This window comes from Anomaloglossus baeobatrachus, chromosome 7 (genome assembly GCF_048569485.1).
Source record: "Anomaloglossus baeobatrachus isolate aAnoBae1 chromosome 7, aAnoBae1.hap1, whole genome shotgun sequence".
NCBI classification, from domain to species: Eukaryota; Metazoa; Chordata; class Amphibia; order Anura; family Aromobatidae; genus Anomaloglossus; species Anomaloglossus baeobatrachus.
The window spans coordinates 301,982,134-301,998,761 of record NC_134359.1 but is presented as its reverse complement, the minus strand read 5'-3'; the positions used below and the strand labels follow the sequence as shown (position 1 = coordinate 301,998,761).

The following is a 16,628-nucleotide window of genomic DNA, read 5'->3' as shown; positions in this document are numbered from 1 at the left end:
TCCGAGCTGACAGGCCGCTCTGTGCCTGCTGGCAGTGGTAGTATCGGAGCCGAGGCCAGGGCACCTCCCGCTGGCTGATTACAGGGGCGTGCAGATTATTGCATCGCTGCAAAGGAAAGTGACACTGGGTACACAACGTTCATCTTAAAGGGCCGTCACACTCCTCAAACATCGGGGAATGAATATCGCTGCTATTCTGCTCCCAGACTGTAGAGTAGGATTCCCGATCACCGGCACTGCCTCTGCTTGCTGTCAGTGAATGGACAACCGCAAACAGTTGTAGGGGCATCGTGTATGTGTGGACCCCGGTGTACAGATGGCCCTCACCTGTGTGGAACCACCACTCCCATCATCCAGGCTGATGATGAGGGTAGTGTCTCCTCCTCCGGGCGGTGGGGCTGATGATGAGGGTAGTGTCTCCTCCTCCGGGCGGTGGGGCTGATGATGAGGGTAGTGTCTCCTCCTCCGGGCGGTGGGGCTGATGATGAGGGTAGTGTCTCCTCCTCCAGGCGGTGGGGCTGATGATGAGGGTAGTGTCCCATCCTCCGGGCGGTGGGGCTGATGGTGAGGGTAGTGTCCCATCCTCCGGGCGGTGGGGCTGATGGTGAGGGTAGTGTCCCATCCTCCAGGCGGTGGGGCTGATGGTGAGGGTAGTGTCCCCTCCTCCAGGCGGTGGGGCTGATGATGAGGGTAGTGTCCCCTCCTCCGGGCGGTGGGGCTGATGGTGAGGGTAGTGTCCCCTCCTCCGGGCGGTGGGGCTGATGATGAGGGTAGTGTCCCCTCCTCCAGGCGGTGGGGCTGATGATGATGAGGGTAGTGTCCCCTCCTCCAGGCGGTGGGGCTGATGATGAGGGTAGTGTCCCCTCCTCCGGGCGGTGGGGCTGATGATGAGGGTAGTGTCCCCTCCTCCGGGCGGTGGGGCTGATGATGATGAGGGTAGTGTCCCCTCCTCCGGGTGGTGGGGCTGATGATGATGAGGGTAGTGTCCCCTCCTCCAGGCGGTGGGGCTGATGATGATGAGGGTAGTGTCCCCTCCTCCGGGCGGTGGGGCTGATGATGATGAGGGTAGTGTCTCCTCCTCCAGGCGGTGGGGCTGATGATGAGGGTAGTGTCCCCTCCTCCGGGCGGTGGGGCTGATGATGATGAGGGTAGTGTCCCCTCCTCCAGGCGGTGGGGCTGATGATGATGAGGGTAGTGTCCCCTCCTCCGGGCGGTGGGGCTGATGATGATGAGGGTAGTGTCTCCTCCTCCGGGCAGTGGGGCTGATGATGAGGGTAGTGTCCCCTCCTCCGGGCGGTGGGGCTGATGATGAGGGTAGTGTCTCCTCCTCCGGGCGGTGGGGCTGATGATGAGGGTAGTGTCCCCTCCTCCAGGTGGTGGGGCTGATGATGATGAGGGTAGTGTCCCATCCTCCAGGCGGTGTGGCTGATGATGAGGGTAGTGTCTCCTCCTCCAGGCGGTGGGGCTGATGATGAGGGTAGTGTCCCCTCCTCCAGGCGGTGGGGCTGATGATGAGGGTAGTGTCCCCTCCTCCGGGCGGTGGGGCTGATGATGAGGGTAGTGTCCCCTCCTCCGGGCGGTGGGGCTGATGATGAGGGTAGTGTCCCCTCCTCCGGGCGGTGGGGCTGATGATGATGAGGGTAGTGTCCCCTCCTCCGGGCGGTGGGGCTGATGATGATGAGGGTAGTGTCCCCTCCTCCGGGCGGTGGGGCTGATGATGAGGGTAGTGTCCCCTCCTCCGGGCGGTGGGGCTGATGATGAGGGTAGTGTCTCCTCCTCCGGGCGGTGGGGCTGATGATGAGGGTAGTGTCTCCTCCTCCGGGCGGTGGGGCTGATGATGAGGGTAGTGTCCCATCCTCCAGGTGGTGGGGCTGATGATGAGGGTAATGTCCCCTCCTCCGGGCGGTGGGGCTGATGATGATGAGGGTAGTGTCTCCTCCGGGCGGTGGGGCTGATGATGAGGGTAGTGTCTCCTCCTCCGGGCGGTGGGGCTGATGATGAGGGTAGTGTCCCCTCCTCCGGGTGGTGGGGCTGATGATGATGAGGGTAGTGTCTCCTCCTCCGGGCGGTGGGGCTGATGATGAGGGTAGTGTCCCCTCCTCCAGGTGGTGGGGCTGATGATGAGGGTAGTGTCCCCTCCTCCGGGCGGTGGGGCTGATGATGAGGGTAGTGTCCCATCCTCCGGGCGGTGGGGCTGATGATGATGAGGGTAGTGTCTCCTCCTCCAGGCGGTGGGGCTGATGATGAGGGTAGTGTCCCCTCCTCCGGGTGGTGGGGCTGATGATGATGAGGGTAGTGTCTCCTCCTCCGGGCGGTGGGGCTGATGATGAGGGTAGTGTCCCCTCCTCCGGGTGGTGGGGCTGATGATGATGAGGGTAGTGTCTCCTCCTCCAGGCGGTGGGGCTGATGATGAGGGTAGTGTCTCCTCCTCCGGGCGGTGGGGCTGATGATGAGGGTAGTGTCCCCTCCTCCGGGTGGTGGGGCTGATGATGATGAGGGTAGTGTCTCCTCCTCCGGGCGGTGGGGCTGATGAGGGTAGTGTCCCCTCCTCCGGGGGCGGTGGGGCTGATGAGGGTAGTGTCCCCTCCTCCGGGTGGTGGGGCTGATGATGATGAGGGTAGTGTCTCCTCCTCCGGGCGGTGGGGCTGATGATGAGGGTAGTGTCTCCTCCTCCGGGCGGTGGGGCTGATGATGAGGGTAGTGTCCCCTCCTCCGGGTGGTGGGGCTGATGATGATGAGGGTAGTGTCTCCTCCTCCGGGCGGTGGGGCTGATGATGAGGGTAGTGTCCCCTCCTCCAGGCGGTGGGGCTGATGATGAGGGTAGTGTCCCCTCCTCCGGGCGGTGGGGCTGATGATGAGGGTAGTGTCCCATACCCCGGGCGGTGGGGCTGATGATGATGAGGGTAGTGTCTCCTCCTCCAGGCGGTGGGGCTGATGATGAGGGTAGTGTCTCCTCCTCCGGGCGGTGGGGCTGATGATGAGGGTAGTGTCCCCTCCTCTGGGCGGTGGGGCTGATGATGATGAGGGTAGTGTCCCCTCCTCCAGGTGGTGGGGCTGATGATGAGGGTAGTGTCCCCTCCTCCGGGCGGTGGGGCTGATGATGAGGGTAGTGTCCCATCCTCCGGGCGGTGGGGCTGATGATGATGAGGGTAGTGTCTCCTCCTCCGGGCGGTGGGGCTGATGATGAGGGTAGTGTCCCCTCCTCCGGGTGGTGGGGCTGATGATGAGGGTAGTGTCCCCTCCTCCGGGTGGTGGGGCTGATGATGAGGGTAGTGTCCCATCCTCCGGGTGGTGGGGCTGATGATGATGAGGGTAGTGTCTCCTCCTCCAGGCGGTGGGGCTGATGATGAGGGTAGTGTCTCCTCCTCCGGGCGGTGGGGCTGATGATGAGGGTAGTGTCCCCTCCTCCGGGTGGTGGGGCTGATGATGAGGGTAGTGTCCCATCCTCCGGGTGGTGGGGCTGATGATGATGAGGGTAGTGTCTCCTCCTCCAGGCGGTGGGGCTGATGATGAGGGTAGTGTCTCCTCCTCCGGGCGGTGGGGCTGATGATGAGGGTAGTGTCCCCTCCTCCGGGTGGTGGGGCTGATGATGAGGGTAGTGTCCCCTCCTCCGGGTGGTGGGGCTGATGATGAGGGTAGTGTCCCATCCTCCGGGTGGTGGGGCTGATGATGATGAGGGTAGTGTCTCCTCCTCCAGGCGGTGGGGCTGATGATGAGGGTAGTGTCTCCTCCTCCGGGCGGTGGGGCTGATGATGAGGGTAGTGTCCCCTCCTCCGGGCGGTGGGGCTGATGATGAGGGTAGTGTCCCCTCCTCCGGGTGGTGGGGCTGATGATGATGAGGGTAGTGTCTCCTCCTCCGGGCGGTGGGGCTGATGAGGGTAGTGTCCCCTCCTCCGGGTGGTGGGGCTGATGATGATGAGGGTAGTGTCTCCTCCTCCGGGGGCGGTGGGGCTGATGAGGGTAGTGTCCCCTCCTCCGGGTGGTGGGGCTGATGATGATGAGGGTAGTGTCTCCTCCTCCGGGCGGTGGGGCTGATGATGAGGGTAGTGTCCCCTCCTCCAGGCGGTGGGGCTGATGATGAGGGTAGTGTCCCCTCCTCCGGGTGGTGGGGCTGATGATGATGAGGGTAGTGTCTCCTCCTCCGGGCGGTGGGGCTGATGATGAGGGTAGTGTCCCCTCCTCCAGGCGGTGGGGCTGATGATGAGGGTAGTGTCCCCTCCTCCGGGCGGTGGGGCTGATGATGAGGGTAGTGTCCCCTCCTCCGGGTGGTGGGGCTGATGATGATGAGGGTAGTGTCTCCTCCTCCAGGCGGTGGGCTGATGATGAGGGTAGTGTCCCCTCCTCCGGGCGGTGGGGCTGATGATGAGGGTAGTGTCCCCTCCTCCGGGCGGTGGGGCTGATGATGAGGGTAGTGTCTCCTCCTCCGGGCGGTGGGGCTGATGATGAGGGTAGTGTCTCCTCCTCCGGGCGGTGGGGCTGATGATGAGGGTAGTGTCCCCTCCTCCGGGCGGTGGGGCTGATGATGAGGGTAGTGTCGCATCCTCCGGGCGGTGGGGCTGATGATGAGGGTAGTGTCTCCTCCTCCGGGCGGTGGGGCTGATTTCTGGGGTGGTGCTCGCTGGCGCAGCACGCGCACTTCTTGGCGGAGCGTGTTCCCTCTGGATTAGGTCAGTGGGCTGTGTCTGCTGGGAGCAGTTGTCCGCCCTCTTATGTAAGGGGATGACATCAGTTCTTTCTGGGCCGCAGAATGATAAACTTAAAGGGCCGGTGTCCTGTAAAGCTCAGGGGCGGCTCTGCTTGCTGTCAGTGAATGGTGACGTGTGGCTGAGTAACGTTACGTGGTCTCTGCGCAGGTCGTGGCCGACTTTAGAGAGAAGCGCTACGCGCAGCAGGGGATCGGCAGCAGCTACCTGTTCCGCATGGACCACGAGACCATCATAGACGCCACCAAATCCGGGAACCTGGCGCGTTTCATCAACCACTGCTGCACGGTAAGGGGCCCCCCCCCAATATACTCTCACCCCACCCGGGGCCGGTCCGCCCTGCTTTACACTTCCACTTTGTTTCCCTGCAGCCTAATTGTTACGCCAAAGTCATCACCATCGAGTCGCAGAAGAAGATCGTCATCTACTCCAAGCAGCCCATCGGCGTCAACGAGGAGATCACGTACGACTACAAGTTCCCCATCGAGGAGAGCAAGATCCCCTGCCTGTGCGGCACCGAGAACTGCCGGGGCACGCTCAACTGAGGCCGGCGGCTCATGTGCGGGTGCCCGGTGTGGACGGAGCGCGGCCGGCGGCTCATGTGCGGGTGCCCGGTGTGGACGGAGCGCGGCCGGCGGCTCATGTGCGGGCGCCCGGTGTGGACGGAGCGCGGCCGGCGGCTCATGTGCGGGTGGACGGAGCGCGGGGCATGTACCGGTACAGCGGCGGCCATGTTTTGGTTTCTTTTTCCGCCTGACCTGTCTGCGGCACTTTACACGCCGCCGTCTGCGCGCGGGTTCCGCTTTTCCTCGTCTTTGTAAAGGTTCACTTTTTTTTTTTTTTCCGTTTTCTGTTCTTTTTTTTTTTATTCCTTTCTGTGATTATGTTATTTATGGCGGTCAGCGGCCGAAAGATCCGGACCCTCCCAGCCCCCGACCCCCAAACCCCGGCTCCCCCGAGACTGTCCGGGCCCCGACGCCAGAACGCACAAGTGACCCCATCCCCCCCCCCCCACACACACACACACGAACGCGCCCCTTGTCTCTGTATATACACTACGCCCTGTATATAGACCCCAGAGTCTGCGACGCCCCCGCAGCTGTGATGTAGCCCCCGTTCTGTGCACCGCCGTACAGCGGCCGAGTATTTTCCCGTTTCCGCCCCCACCCTCTGCAGATTCTCGGTATCCGCGTCACATTTTAGCTTTTTTTTTCCGCCAGTTTTTATTGTTTTATTTATTCCAGTTCCAGATTTTAAAGTGTGTGCGGTTCTGCGCCCTCCGGGGGTCCGCATCTGAGCGGGCCGAGGCCTCGGGGGCCTGTGATTGACTTCACTCAGCCGCCATTTTTATTGGTAGCCGGAGGAGGAGCAGTGTCGTGGCTCCTCGTGTCCCCCTCTTTTTGTTAGTGCCGTGGTAGCCGCCATTGTTGTACCTGTGGGGGGAGGGCGGGCGGGGGAGGGGCGGGGGTCCGGCCTGAGAACGTTGTATATTCTGTATATTAACTGCTTTGTTTCTTGTAGAAACACGAGTTTATTACGTACGCGCCCCGCGTCTGCCTCATTATTTCGAGGGAGGGGGAAGGGTCGGGGGAGATAAGCTGCAGCAATTGGACGGACTGAGACCTTGACTCCGCGCCTCCTGGGATTACGGTCAGAGGTGACGGTGTCACCGCTTATCTCAAGGCCGAGCAAAGAGCGCGGTCAGGTACCTCGGAGCGTCTGCAGAGCATCGCGTCACCCTGTGCAGTCTGATATCGGGCTGCAGATCTGCAAAAAGGACTGTGCTGCCCCGGCCCGACGTGGTGACCGGCATCATGGCAGCTCTTGCAATAGTGTGGGGGGGCTAAATTTGACCCCCAGCTTCTGCTGTTACACTGGAAGGTGACGGTGGGACCCTGCTGAAGATAACCCTGACATGCGAGGCATTGGTGCACATGTATCCTGCACAGACGCGTTTCGCGTCACTTCCTCTAAAGGTTTCCGGCACCTGAGCAATAGCCTGGAGGAGCTGCAAGGGTGGTGAGGGGGGTCAGTGAGACCCCAGCCCCCTGCGACGGTGGGAACTTGCTGAAGATCACCCTGAAGTGCGAGGCAATGGTGCACATGTTTCCTCACAGACGCATTTCGCGTCACTTCCTCCATCCGGAGGTTTCCGGCACCTGAGCAATAGCCTGGAGGAGTTGCGGGGGTGGTGAGGGGGGCTCAGTGAGACCCCAGCCCCCTGCGACGGTGGGAACCGGCTGAAGATCACCCTGATGTGCGAGACGTTTGTGCAATCCTTTGTTACACAGACGCGTTTCACATCACTTCCCCATTCCGGAGGTTTCCTGCACCTGAGATTCCTAGAAGTGACGATTCGGCAGGAAGTTTAGTAAATGGACGTCTGTTCCTCATCCAGACCCCGACCGTCTGCCGCCTGCGGTGAGGACCGTCCGTACATCACATGACCTCGCATGCCTTGACCACCCGGGGTCCATCACCGGCCGCAGACTGTCTGATATGATCGGGGGGGGGGGGTCCATCTCCCGTGCTGTGGAGCACAGATATCCACGCAGCTTTCTCCCGGCCTCCCGTGCTGTGGAGCATCGGCAGTCGCGCAGCTTTCTCCCGGCCTCCCGTGCTGTGGAGCATCGGCAGTCGCGCAGCTTTCTCCCGGCCTCCTGTGCTGTGGAGCATCGGCAGTCGCGCAGCTTTCTCCCGGCCTCCCGTGCTGTGGAGCATCGGCAGTTGCGCAGCTTTCTCCCGGCCTCCCGTGCTGTGGAGCATCGGCATTTGCGCAGCTTTCTCCCGGCCTCCCGTGCTGTGGAGCATCGGCAGTTGCGCAGCTTTCTCCCGGCCTCCCGTGCTGTGGAGCATCGGCAGTTGCGCAGCTTTCTCCCGGCCTCCCGTGCTGTGGAGCATCGGCAGTTGCGCAGCTTTCTCCCGGCCTCCCGTGCTGTGGAGCATCGGCAGTTGCGCAGCTTTCTCCCGGCCTCCCGTGCTGTGAAGCATCGGCAGTTGCGCAGCTTTCTCCCGGCCTCCCGTGCTGTGGAGGTTCAGTTCACGCTGAGGATTTTTCTGCATGAGCTTTTGTTAATGTGAATGGATAATCCTCTGCGGATCCCGCCATGTGCAGATACAGCCCCGAAGACGGCCGCCACCTGCACGAGAGGCTTGTGCTGCCCGTGGCGGGGGCTGATCGTCCGCAGCTGTATAAATATCACACGGCGGAGCTCATCCTGTTTATTCAGGTGCGGATACTGGCGGGGGGCCGATCACTAGAGATGTGTATACCGCGCACTGATCCTCCACCACCGGGCGGGATAGTGTGCCGCCACCCTACACCACGAAGGATGGGGCCCAAACCACAGATCCACTGCTCAGCGAGTACAGTACTCCGCTCCCGGCCTGAGCTGCGGCTATACTCCGCTCCCGGCCTGAGCTGCGGCTATACTCCACTCCCGGCCAGAGCTGCAGCTGTACTCCGCTCCCAGCCAGAGCTGCAGCTGTACTCCGCTCCCAGCCAGAGCTGCAGCTGTCCTCCAGTTCCCGGCCAGAGATGCGGCTCTACTCTGCTCCCGGACAGAGCTGCAGTCACGATCTTGCAATAATACTCTGCTCACAGCCAAAGCTGCAGAAATATACCTTGCTTACAGCCAAAGCTGCAGTCCTGGCTTCTATTTTCTACTGTCCAGGGCTACGGTCACTTTTCTGCCATTACATAGAGTCTTGTACTCTTGTTACATCCAGAGCTGTAGTCATTGTTCTGCTCTTCCATTGTGCAGACTTCCCTAGTCACAGCCGGAGCTGCATTCACTCATTCATCCTGTTAGTGACCTGCAGCCGCTGCTCCGTTCCCCTTCTGTTACACGTTCAGCCACCACTAGGGGGAGCTCTCTGCCTCCTGACTGATGATCTTTGTGCTGAGCTCCCTCTAGTGGTGGCGGCGGCAGGAAGACAGAACTTTGTTTTTAAAGTGATTTTTTTGAGTGGTCAGTGCGGCCGGTCAGCCGGAGCTGCGCTCTAGTTCTCGGCCTCATATATAAAGTGCGCGGCGCTGCTGGTGGAATGGTCTGTACGGCTGTGGATGGGGCTGCAGCAGACGCCTGTACGGCTGTGGATGGGGGCTGCAGCAGACGCCTGTACGGCTGTGGATGGGGCTGCAGCAGACGCCTGTACGGCTGTGGATGGGGCTGCAGCAGACGCCTGTACGGCTGTGGATGGGGCTGCAGCAGACGCCCTGTACGGCTGTGGATGGGGCTGCAGCAGACGCCTGTACGGCTGTGGATGGGGCTGCAGCAGACGCCTGTACGGCTGTGGATGGGGCTGCAGCAGACGCCTGTACGGCTGTGGATGGGGCTGCAGCAGACGCCTGTACGGCTGTGGATGGGGCTGCAGCAGACGCCTGTACGGCTGTGGATGGGGCTGCAGCAGACGCCTGTACGGCTGTGGATGGGTCTGCAGCAGACGCCTGTACGGCTGTGGATGGGGCTGCAGCAGACGCCTGTACGGCTGTGGATGGGGCTGCAGCAGACGCCTGTACGGCTGTGGATGGGGGCTGCAGCAGACGCCTGTACGGCTGTGGATGGGGGCTGCAGCAGACGCCTGTACGGCTGTGGATGGGGCTGCAGCAGACGCCTGTACGGCTGTGGATGGGGCTGCAGCAGACGCCTGTACGGCTGTGGATGGGGCTGCAGCAGACGCCTGTACGGCTGTGGATGGGGCTGCAGCAGACGCCTGTACGGCTGTGGATGGGGCTGCAGCAGACGCCTGTACGGCTGTGGATGGGGCTGCAGCAGACGCCTGTACGGCTGTGGATGGGGGCTGCAGCAGACGCCTGTACGGCTGTGGATGGGGCTGCAGCAGACGCCTGTACGGCTGTGGATGGGGCTGCAGCAGACGCCTGTACGGCTGTGGATGGGGCTGCAGCAGACGCCTGTACGGCTGTGGATGGGGCTGCAGCAGACGCCTGTAAGGCTGTGGATGGGGCTGCAGCAGACGCCTGTACGGCTGTGGATGGGTCTGCAGCAGACGCCTGTACGGCTGTGGATGGGGCTGCAGCAGACGCCTGTACGGCTGTGGATGGGGCTGCAGCAGACGCCTGTACGGCTGTGGATGGGTCTGCAGCAGACGCCTGTACGGCTGTGGATGGGGCTGCAGCAGACGCCTGTACGGCTGTGGATGGGGCTGCAGCAGACGCCTGTACGGCTGTGGATGGGGCTGCAGCAGACGCCTGTACGGCTGTGGATGGGGCTGCAGCAGACGCCTGTACGGCTGTGGATGGGGCTGCAGCAGACGCCTGTACGGCTGTGGATGGGGCTGCAGCAGACGCCTGTACGGCTGTGGATGGGGGCTGCAGCAGACGCCTGTACGGCTGTGGATGGGGCTGCAGCAGACGCCTGTACGGCTGTGGATGGGGCTGCAGCAGACGCCTGTACGGCTGTGGATGGGGCTGCAGCAGACGCCTGTACGGCTGTGGATGGGGCTGCAGCAGACGCCTGTACGGCTGTGGATGGGGCTGCAGCAGACGCCTGTACGGCTGTGGATGGGGCTGCAGCAGACGCCTGTACGGCTGTGGATGGGGCTGCAGCAGACGCCTGTACGGCTGTGGATGGGGCTGCAGCAGACGCCTGTACGGCTGTGGATGGGGCTGCAGCAGACGCCTGTACAGTGCAGCCGATGTGTGACCTCCCGGGTGCCGGCTCCTCTGGTTCCATCGCGGGATGATGCGGAGTATAATGAGCAGAGGACGGCCGGCACCCCAAAGGTTAAAGTAATCATCCCTCTATCCGGAGCGGTATGCACCCCAACATGAGATCATCCAGAACAAGTGCGGGGGCAGCGAGAGACAGGACCGTGCAAAAGTCTTAGGCAGGTGTCGAAAAAACGCTGCAGAAGCTGGGAGAAGAGTTCACAAAAGGAGCCCGGGGTCACTACAGGGCAGACTGGAAAAGGGGGTGACTGGTGTAATACCCAGGTTATACCGGCCGTACATATATAATTATATACAGGAGATGCCCAGGTTATACCGGCCGTACATATATAATTATATGCAGGAGATGCCCAGGTTATACCGGCTGTACATATATAATTATGTACAGGAGATGCCAGGTTATACCGGCCGTACATATATAATTATATACAGGAGATGCCCAGGTTATACCGGCTCTACATATATAATTATATACAGGAGATGCCCAGGCTATACCGGCTGTACATATATAATTATATACAGGAGATGCCCGGGTTATACCAGCTTTACATATATAATTATATACAGGAGATGCCCAGGGTATACCGGCTGTACATATATAATTATATACAGGAGATGCCCGGTTATACCGGCTGTACATATATAATTATATACAGGAGATGCCCGGGTTATACCGGCTGTACATATATAATTATATACAGGAGATGCCCGGGTTATACCGGCTGTACATATATAATTATATACAGGAGATGCCCGGGTTATACCGGCTGTACATATATAATTATATACAGGAGATGTCCAGGTTATACCGGCTGTACATATATAATTATATACAGGAGATGCCCAGGTTATACCGGCCGTACATATATAATTATATACAGGAGATGCCCGGGTTATACCGGCTGTACATATATAATTATATACAGGAGATGGCCAGGTTATACCGGCTGTACATATAGAATTATATACAGGAGATGCCCGGGTTATACCGGCTGTACATATATAATTATATACAGGAGATGGCCAGGTTATACCGGCTGTACATATATAATTATATACAGGAGATGCCCGGGTTATACCGGATGTACATATATAATTATATACAGGAGATGCCCAGGTTATACCGGCTGTACATATATAATTATATACAGGAGATGCCCGGGTTATAGCGGCTGTACATATATAATTATATACAGGAGATGTCCAGGTTATACCAGCTGTACATATATAATTATATACAGGAGATGTCCAGGTTATACCGGCTGTACATATATAATTATATACAGGAGATGTCCAGGTTATACCGGCTGTACATATATAATTATATACAGGAGATGCCCAGGGTATACCGGCTGTACATATATAATTATATACAGGAGATGCCCAGGTTATACCGGCTGTACATATATAATTATATACAGGAGATGCCCAGGTTATACCAGCTGTACATATATAATTATATACAGGAGATGCCCAGGTTATACCGGCTGTACATATATAATTATATACAGGAGATGCCCAGGTTATACCGGCTGTACATATATAATTATATACAGGAAATGCCCGGGTTATACCGGCTGTACATATATAATTATATACAGGAGATTCCCGGGTTATACCGGCTGTACATATATAATTATATACAGGAGATGTCCAGGTTATACGGCTGTACATATATAATTATATACAGGAGATGTCCAGGTTATACCGGCTGTACATATATAATTATATACAGGAGATGTCCAGGTTATACCAGCTGTACATATATAATTATATACAGGAGATGCCCAGGTTATACCGGCTGTACATATATAATTATATACAGGAGATGGCCAGGTTATACCGGCTGTACATATATAATTATATACAGGAGATGCCCAGGTTATACCGGCTGTACATATATAATTATATACAGGAAATGCCCGGGTTATACCGGCTGTACATATATAATTATATACAGGAGATTCCCGGGTTATACCGGCTGTACATATATAATTATATACAGGAGATGTCCAGGTTATACCAGCTGTACATATATAATTATATACAGGAGATGTCCAGGTTATACCGGCTGTACATATATAATTATATACAGGAGATGCCCAGGTTATACCGGCTGTACATATATAATTATATACAGGAGATGCCCAGGTTATACCGGCTGTACATATATAATTATATACAGGAGATGCCCAGGTTATACCGGCTGTACATATATAATTATATACAGGAAATGCCCGGGTTATACCGGCTGTACATATATAATTATATACAGGAGATTCCCGGGTTATAGCAGCTGTACATATATAATTATATACAGGAGATTCCCGGTTATAGCAGCATGATCCATTCCTATGTACACATATACCCAGGTAGTAGCAGGATAGATTATGCACAGTGAGGTCACCAGGCCCAGTGAAGTCACCAGGCAGAGTGAGGTCACCAGGTCCAGTGAAGTCACCAGGCAGAGTGAGGTCACCAGGTCCAGTGAAGTCACCAGGCAGAGTGAGGTCGTCAGGCAGAGTGAGGTCACCAGGTCCAGTGAAGTCACCAGGCAGAGTGAGGTCGTCAGGCAGAGTGATGTCACCAGGTCCAGTGAAGTCACCAGGCAGAGTGATGTCACCAGGTCCAGTGATGTCACCAGGTCCAGTGATGTCACCAGGCAGAGTGATGGCACTAGGTCCAGTGATGGCACTAGGTCCAGTGATGGCACCAGGTCCAGTGATGGCACCAGGTCCAGTGATGGCACCTGCCTCTAGTTGTCAGGACGCCTTTTTCCCGAAGAGTTAAATTAGAACTATGTCATGTGTCTCTGGCTGTGACGGGGTTAATTTCTCCAGCACCTGCTGGGGTTGTCCGCTTGCAGCCCTCCCCCGGTCCAGCTGGACTCATCTCTTGGCTCCTGTACGCCCTTGATGAGATGTGCAGCGGTCTAAGTGACCAGTGTCCCAGCGACTGACCAGCGCCAGTGAAGGGGTTAATCACAATGTCGATAAATAACAGGATCCTGCTGCCGAGAGGCGGCGAATCCCGGCCGTGCCCTTCACCTACATACCGGAGGGCCGGAGGCGCAGCACCATGGCACCGCAGTGCTGTCAGCTGCAGCAGCAGATCCAGGCACAGCCAGAGCTGCATTCACAGTTCTGCTGATCACTGCAGGCTGCAGCCACTCACATTTCCCTGCAGAGCTCCTCCAGTTCAGTGCGGGAATAAATCTTCATTTTACCACTCAGTCCTATTAGTTACAGCCAGAGCTGCATTCATAGTTCTGCTAGTTTTCCTAAAATCTCTGCGTCCTATTGCTGTTAAAGGGACTCTTCTCAAAAAATTTCCTGCAGGTCACACTGTCAGGATTCCCCTACGGAGGGCGGTCACTATTGAGAGAAGCCGGGTGTGTCTCATCGGCACGTGAGTGCCCACTGCAGGGCAATCCTGACAGTGCGTGTGTTGCACACTGTGCCGATTCACCAGTCCGCAGTCACACAGCGGCATGAGCTGAGGGCAGACTACGCTTCGCCTGTAATGATTTGCACTATGAATGACTGGAGCAACCGGACTGCAGGTCAAATATAATGTGTATGTAAAAGCCACGGGGGTCCAATGCACAAAACCTCTGGACACCGGGGACTAGAGAACTAAACCTCTGGACACCGGGGACTAGAGAACTAATGCACTGGACACCGGGGACTAGAGAACTAATGCACTGGACACCAGGGACTAGAGAACTAATGCACTGGACACTAGGGGACTAGAGAACTAAAGCCCTGGACACCAGGGACTAGAGAACTAAACCCCTGGACACCGGGGACTAGAGAACTAAACCCCTGGACACCGGGGACTAGAGAACTAAACCCCCTGGACACCGGGGACTAGAGAACTAAACCCCTGGACACCGGGGACTAGAGAACTAAAGCCCTGGAGACCGGGGACTAGAGAACTAAAGCCCTGGACACCGGGGACTAGAGAACTAAAGCCCTGGACACCGGGGACTAGAGAACTAAACCCCTGGACACCGGGGACTAGAGAACTAAACCCCTGGACACCGGGGACTAGAGAACTAAACCTCTGGACACCGGGGACTAGAGAACTAAACCTCTGGACACCGGGGACTAGAGAACTAAACCTCTGGACACCGGGGACTAGAGAACTAAAGCCCTGGACACCGGGGACTAGAGAACTAAAGCCCTGGACACCGGGGACTAGAGAACTAAACCCCTGGACACCGGGGACTAGAGAACTAAACCCCTGGACACCGGGGACTAGAGAACTAAACCTCTGGACACCGGGGACTAGAGAACTAAACCTCTGGACACCGGGGACTAGAGAACTAAACCCCTGGACACCGGGGACTAGAGAACTAAACCCCTGGACACCGGGGACTAGAGAACTAAACCCCTGGACACCGGGGACTAGAGAACTAAACCCCTGGACACCGGGGACTAGAGAACTAAACCCCTGGACACCGGGGACTAGAGAACTAAACCCCTGGACACCGGGGACTAGAGAACTAAACCTCTGGACACCGGGGACTAGAGAACTAAACCTCTGGACACCGGTAACTAGAGAACTAAACCTCTGGACACCGGGGACTAGAGAACTAAACCCCTGGACACCGGGGACTAGAGAACTAAACCCCTGACACCGGGGACTAGAGAACTAAAGCCCCTGGACACCGGGGACTAGAGAACTAAAGCCCTGGACACCGGGGACTAGAGAACTAAACCTCTGGACACCGGGGACTAGAGAACTAAAGCCCTGGACACCGGGGACTAGAGAACTAAAGCCCTGGACACCGGGGACTAGAGAACTAAACCCCTGGACACCGGGGACTAGAGAACTAAACCTCTGGACACCGGGGACTAGAGAACTAAACCACCGGACACCGGGGACTAGAGAACTAAACCACCGGACACCGGGGACTAGAGAACTAAACCCCTGGACACCGGGGACTAGAGAACTAAACCCCTGAACACCGGGGACTAGAGAACTAAAGCCCTGGACACCGGGGACTAGAGAACCAAACCTCTGGACACCGGGGACTAGAGAACTAAAGCCCTGGACACCGGGGACTAGAGAACTAAACCTCTGGACACCGGGGACTAGAGAACTAAAGCCCCTGGACACCGGGGACTAGAGAACTAAACCCTTGGACACCAGAGACTAGAGAACTAAACCTCTGGACACCGGGGACTAGAGAACTAAAGCCCTGGACACCGGGGACTAGAGAACTAAACCTCTGGACACCGGGGACTAGAGAACTAAACCCCTGGACACCGGGGACTAGAGAACTAAACCCCTGGACACTGGGGACTAGAGAACTAAACCTCTGGACACTGGGGACTAGAGAACTAAACCTCTGGACACTGGGGACTAGAGAACTAAACCTCTGGACACTGGGGACTAGAGAACTAAACCTCTGGACACCGGGGACTAGAGAACGAAACCTCTGGACACCGGGGACTAGAGAACCAAACCTCTGGACACTGGGGACTAGAGAACGAAACCTCTGGACACCGGGGACTAGAGAACTAAAGCCCTGGACACTGGGGACTAGAGAACGAAACCTCTGGACACCGGGGACTAGAGAACTAAAGCCCTGGACACCAGTAATGAGATCATCAAACGATTGAACCTAAAAGACTGGAGCAATTACCACTGGACCCCGGGGAGTGGAGCATTAATTACCTGTGAGTGTTTATTACTGTTACAACATTGTGTTATATAATACCGTTATATTGTTTTAGTATAAACTGCTGTAATATTACACCGTTATATCATACAGTAATATTATATCATTATAGTACGAGGAGTAGTGTTATATTACACCGTTATATCATACATAATGTTACACCGCTATATGATATCATACATAATATTACACCGCTATCCCCCGGCCCCATGATGGGGTTTCCTTTGCTCCTTCCTGGAGGATTCTTTGGCTCAGATATGTTTCTTCTGACGTGCGAGGAAACCCTGCGTCCCATAACACGAAGCATCTCCTGCCGCCCAATATAAGGGGGGTCCGGACCCGGGGACTCCGGGGGCCACAGATCTGACATCACTCGGATTCCTGCCGCCCAATATAAGGAGGGTCTGGTCCCGGGATCTCCGGGGGCCACAGATCTGACATCACTCGGATTCCTGCCGCCCAATATAAGGAGGGTCTGGTCCCGGGATCTCCGGGGGCCGCAGATCTGACATCACTCGGATTCCTGCCGCCCAATATAAGGAGG

The 16,628-nt window shown here is 57.1% G+C and overlaps 1 protein-coding gene across 1 annotated transcript in view; it reads left to right on the top strand.

The window, feature by feature from the left end:
* The window catches only part of SETD1A (SET domain containing 1A, histone lysine methyltransferase), a 59,144-nt gene extending 53,006 nt beyond the window's left edge, over positions 1-6,138 (top strand). Inside the window, 2 exon segments of the mRNA XM_075319840.1 lie at positions 4,854-4,991; positions 5,075-6,138. Coding sequence (XP_075175955.1) covers positions 4,854-4,991; positions 5,075-5,248 — 312 coding nt within the window. The 3' untranslated portion in view covers positions 5,249-6,138.
* Positions 6,139-16,628: the final 10,490 nt, after the last annotated feature.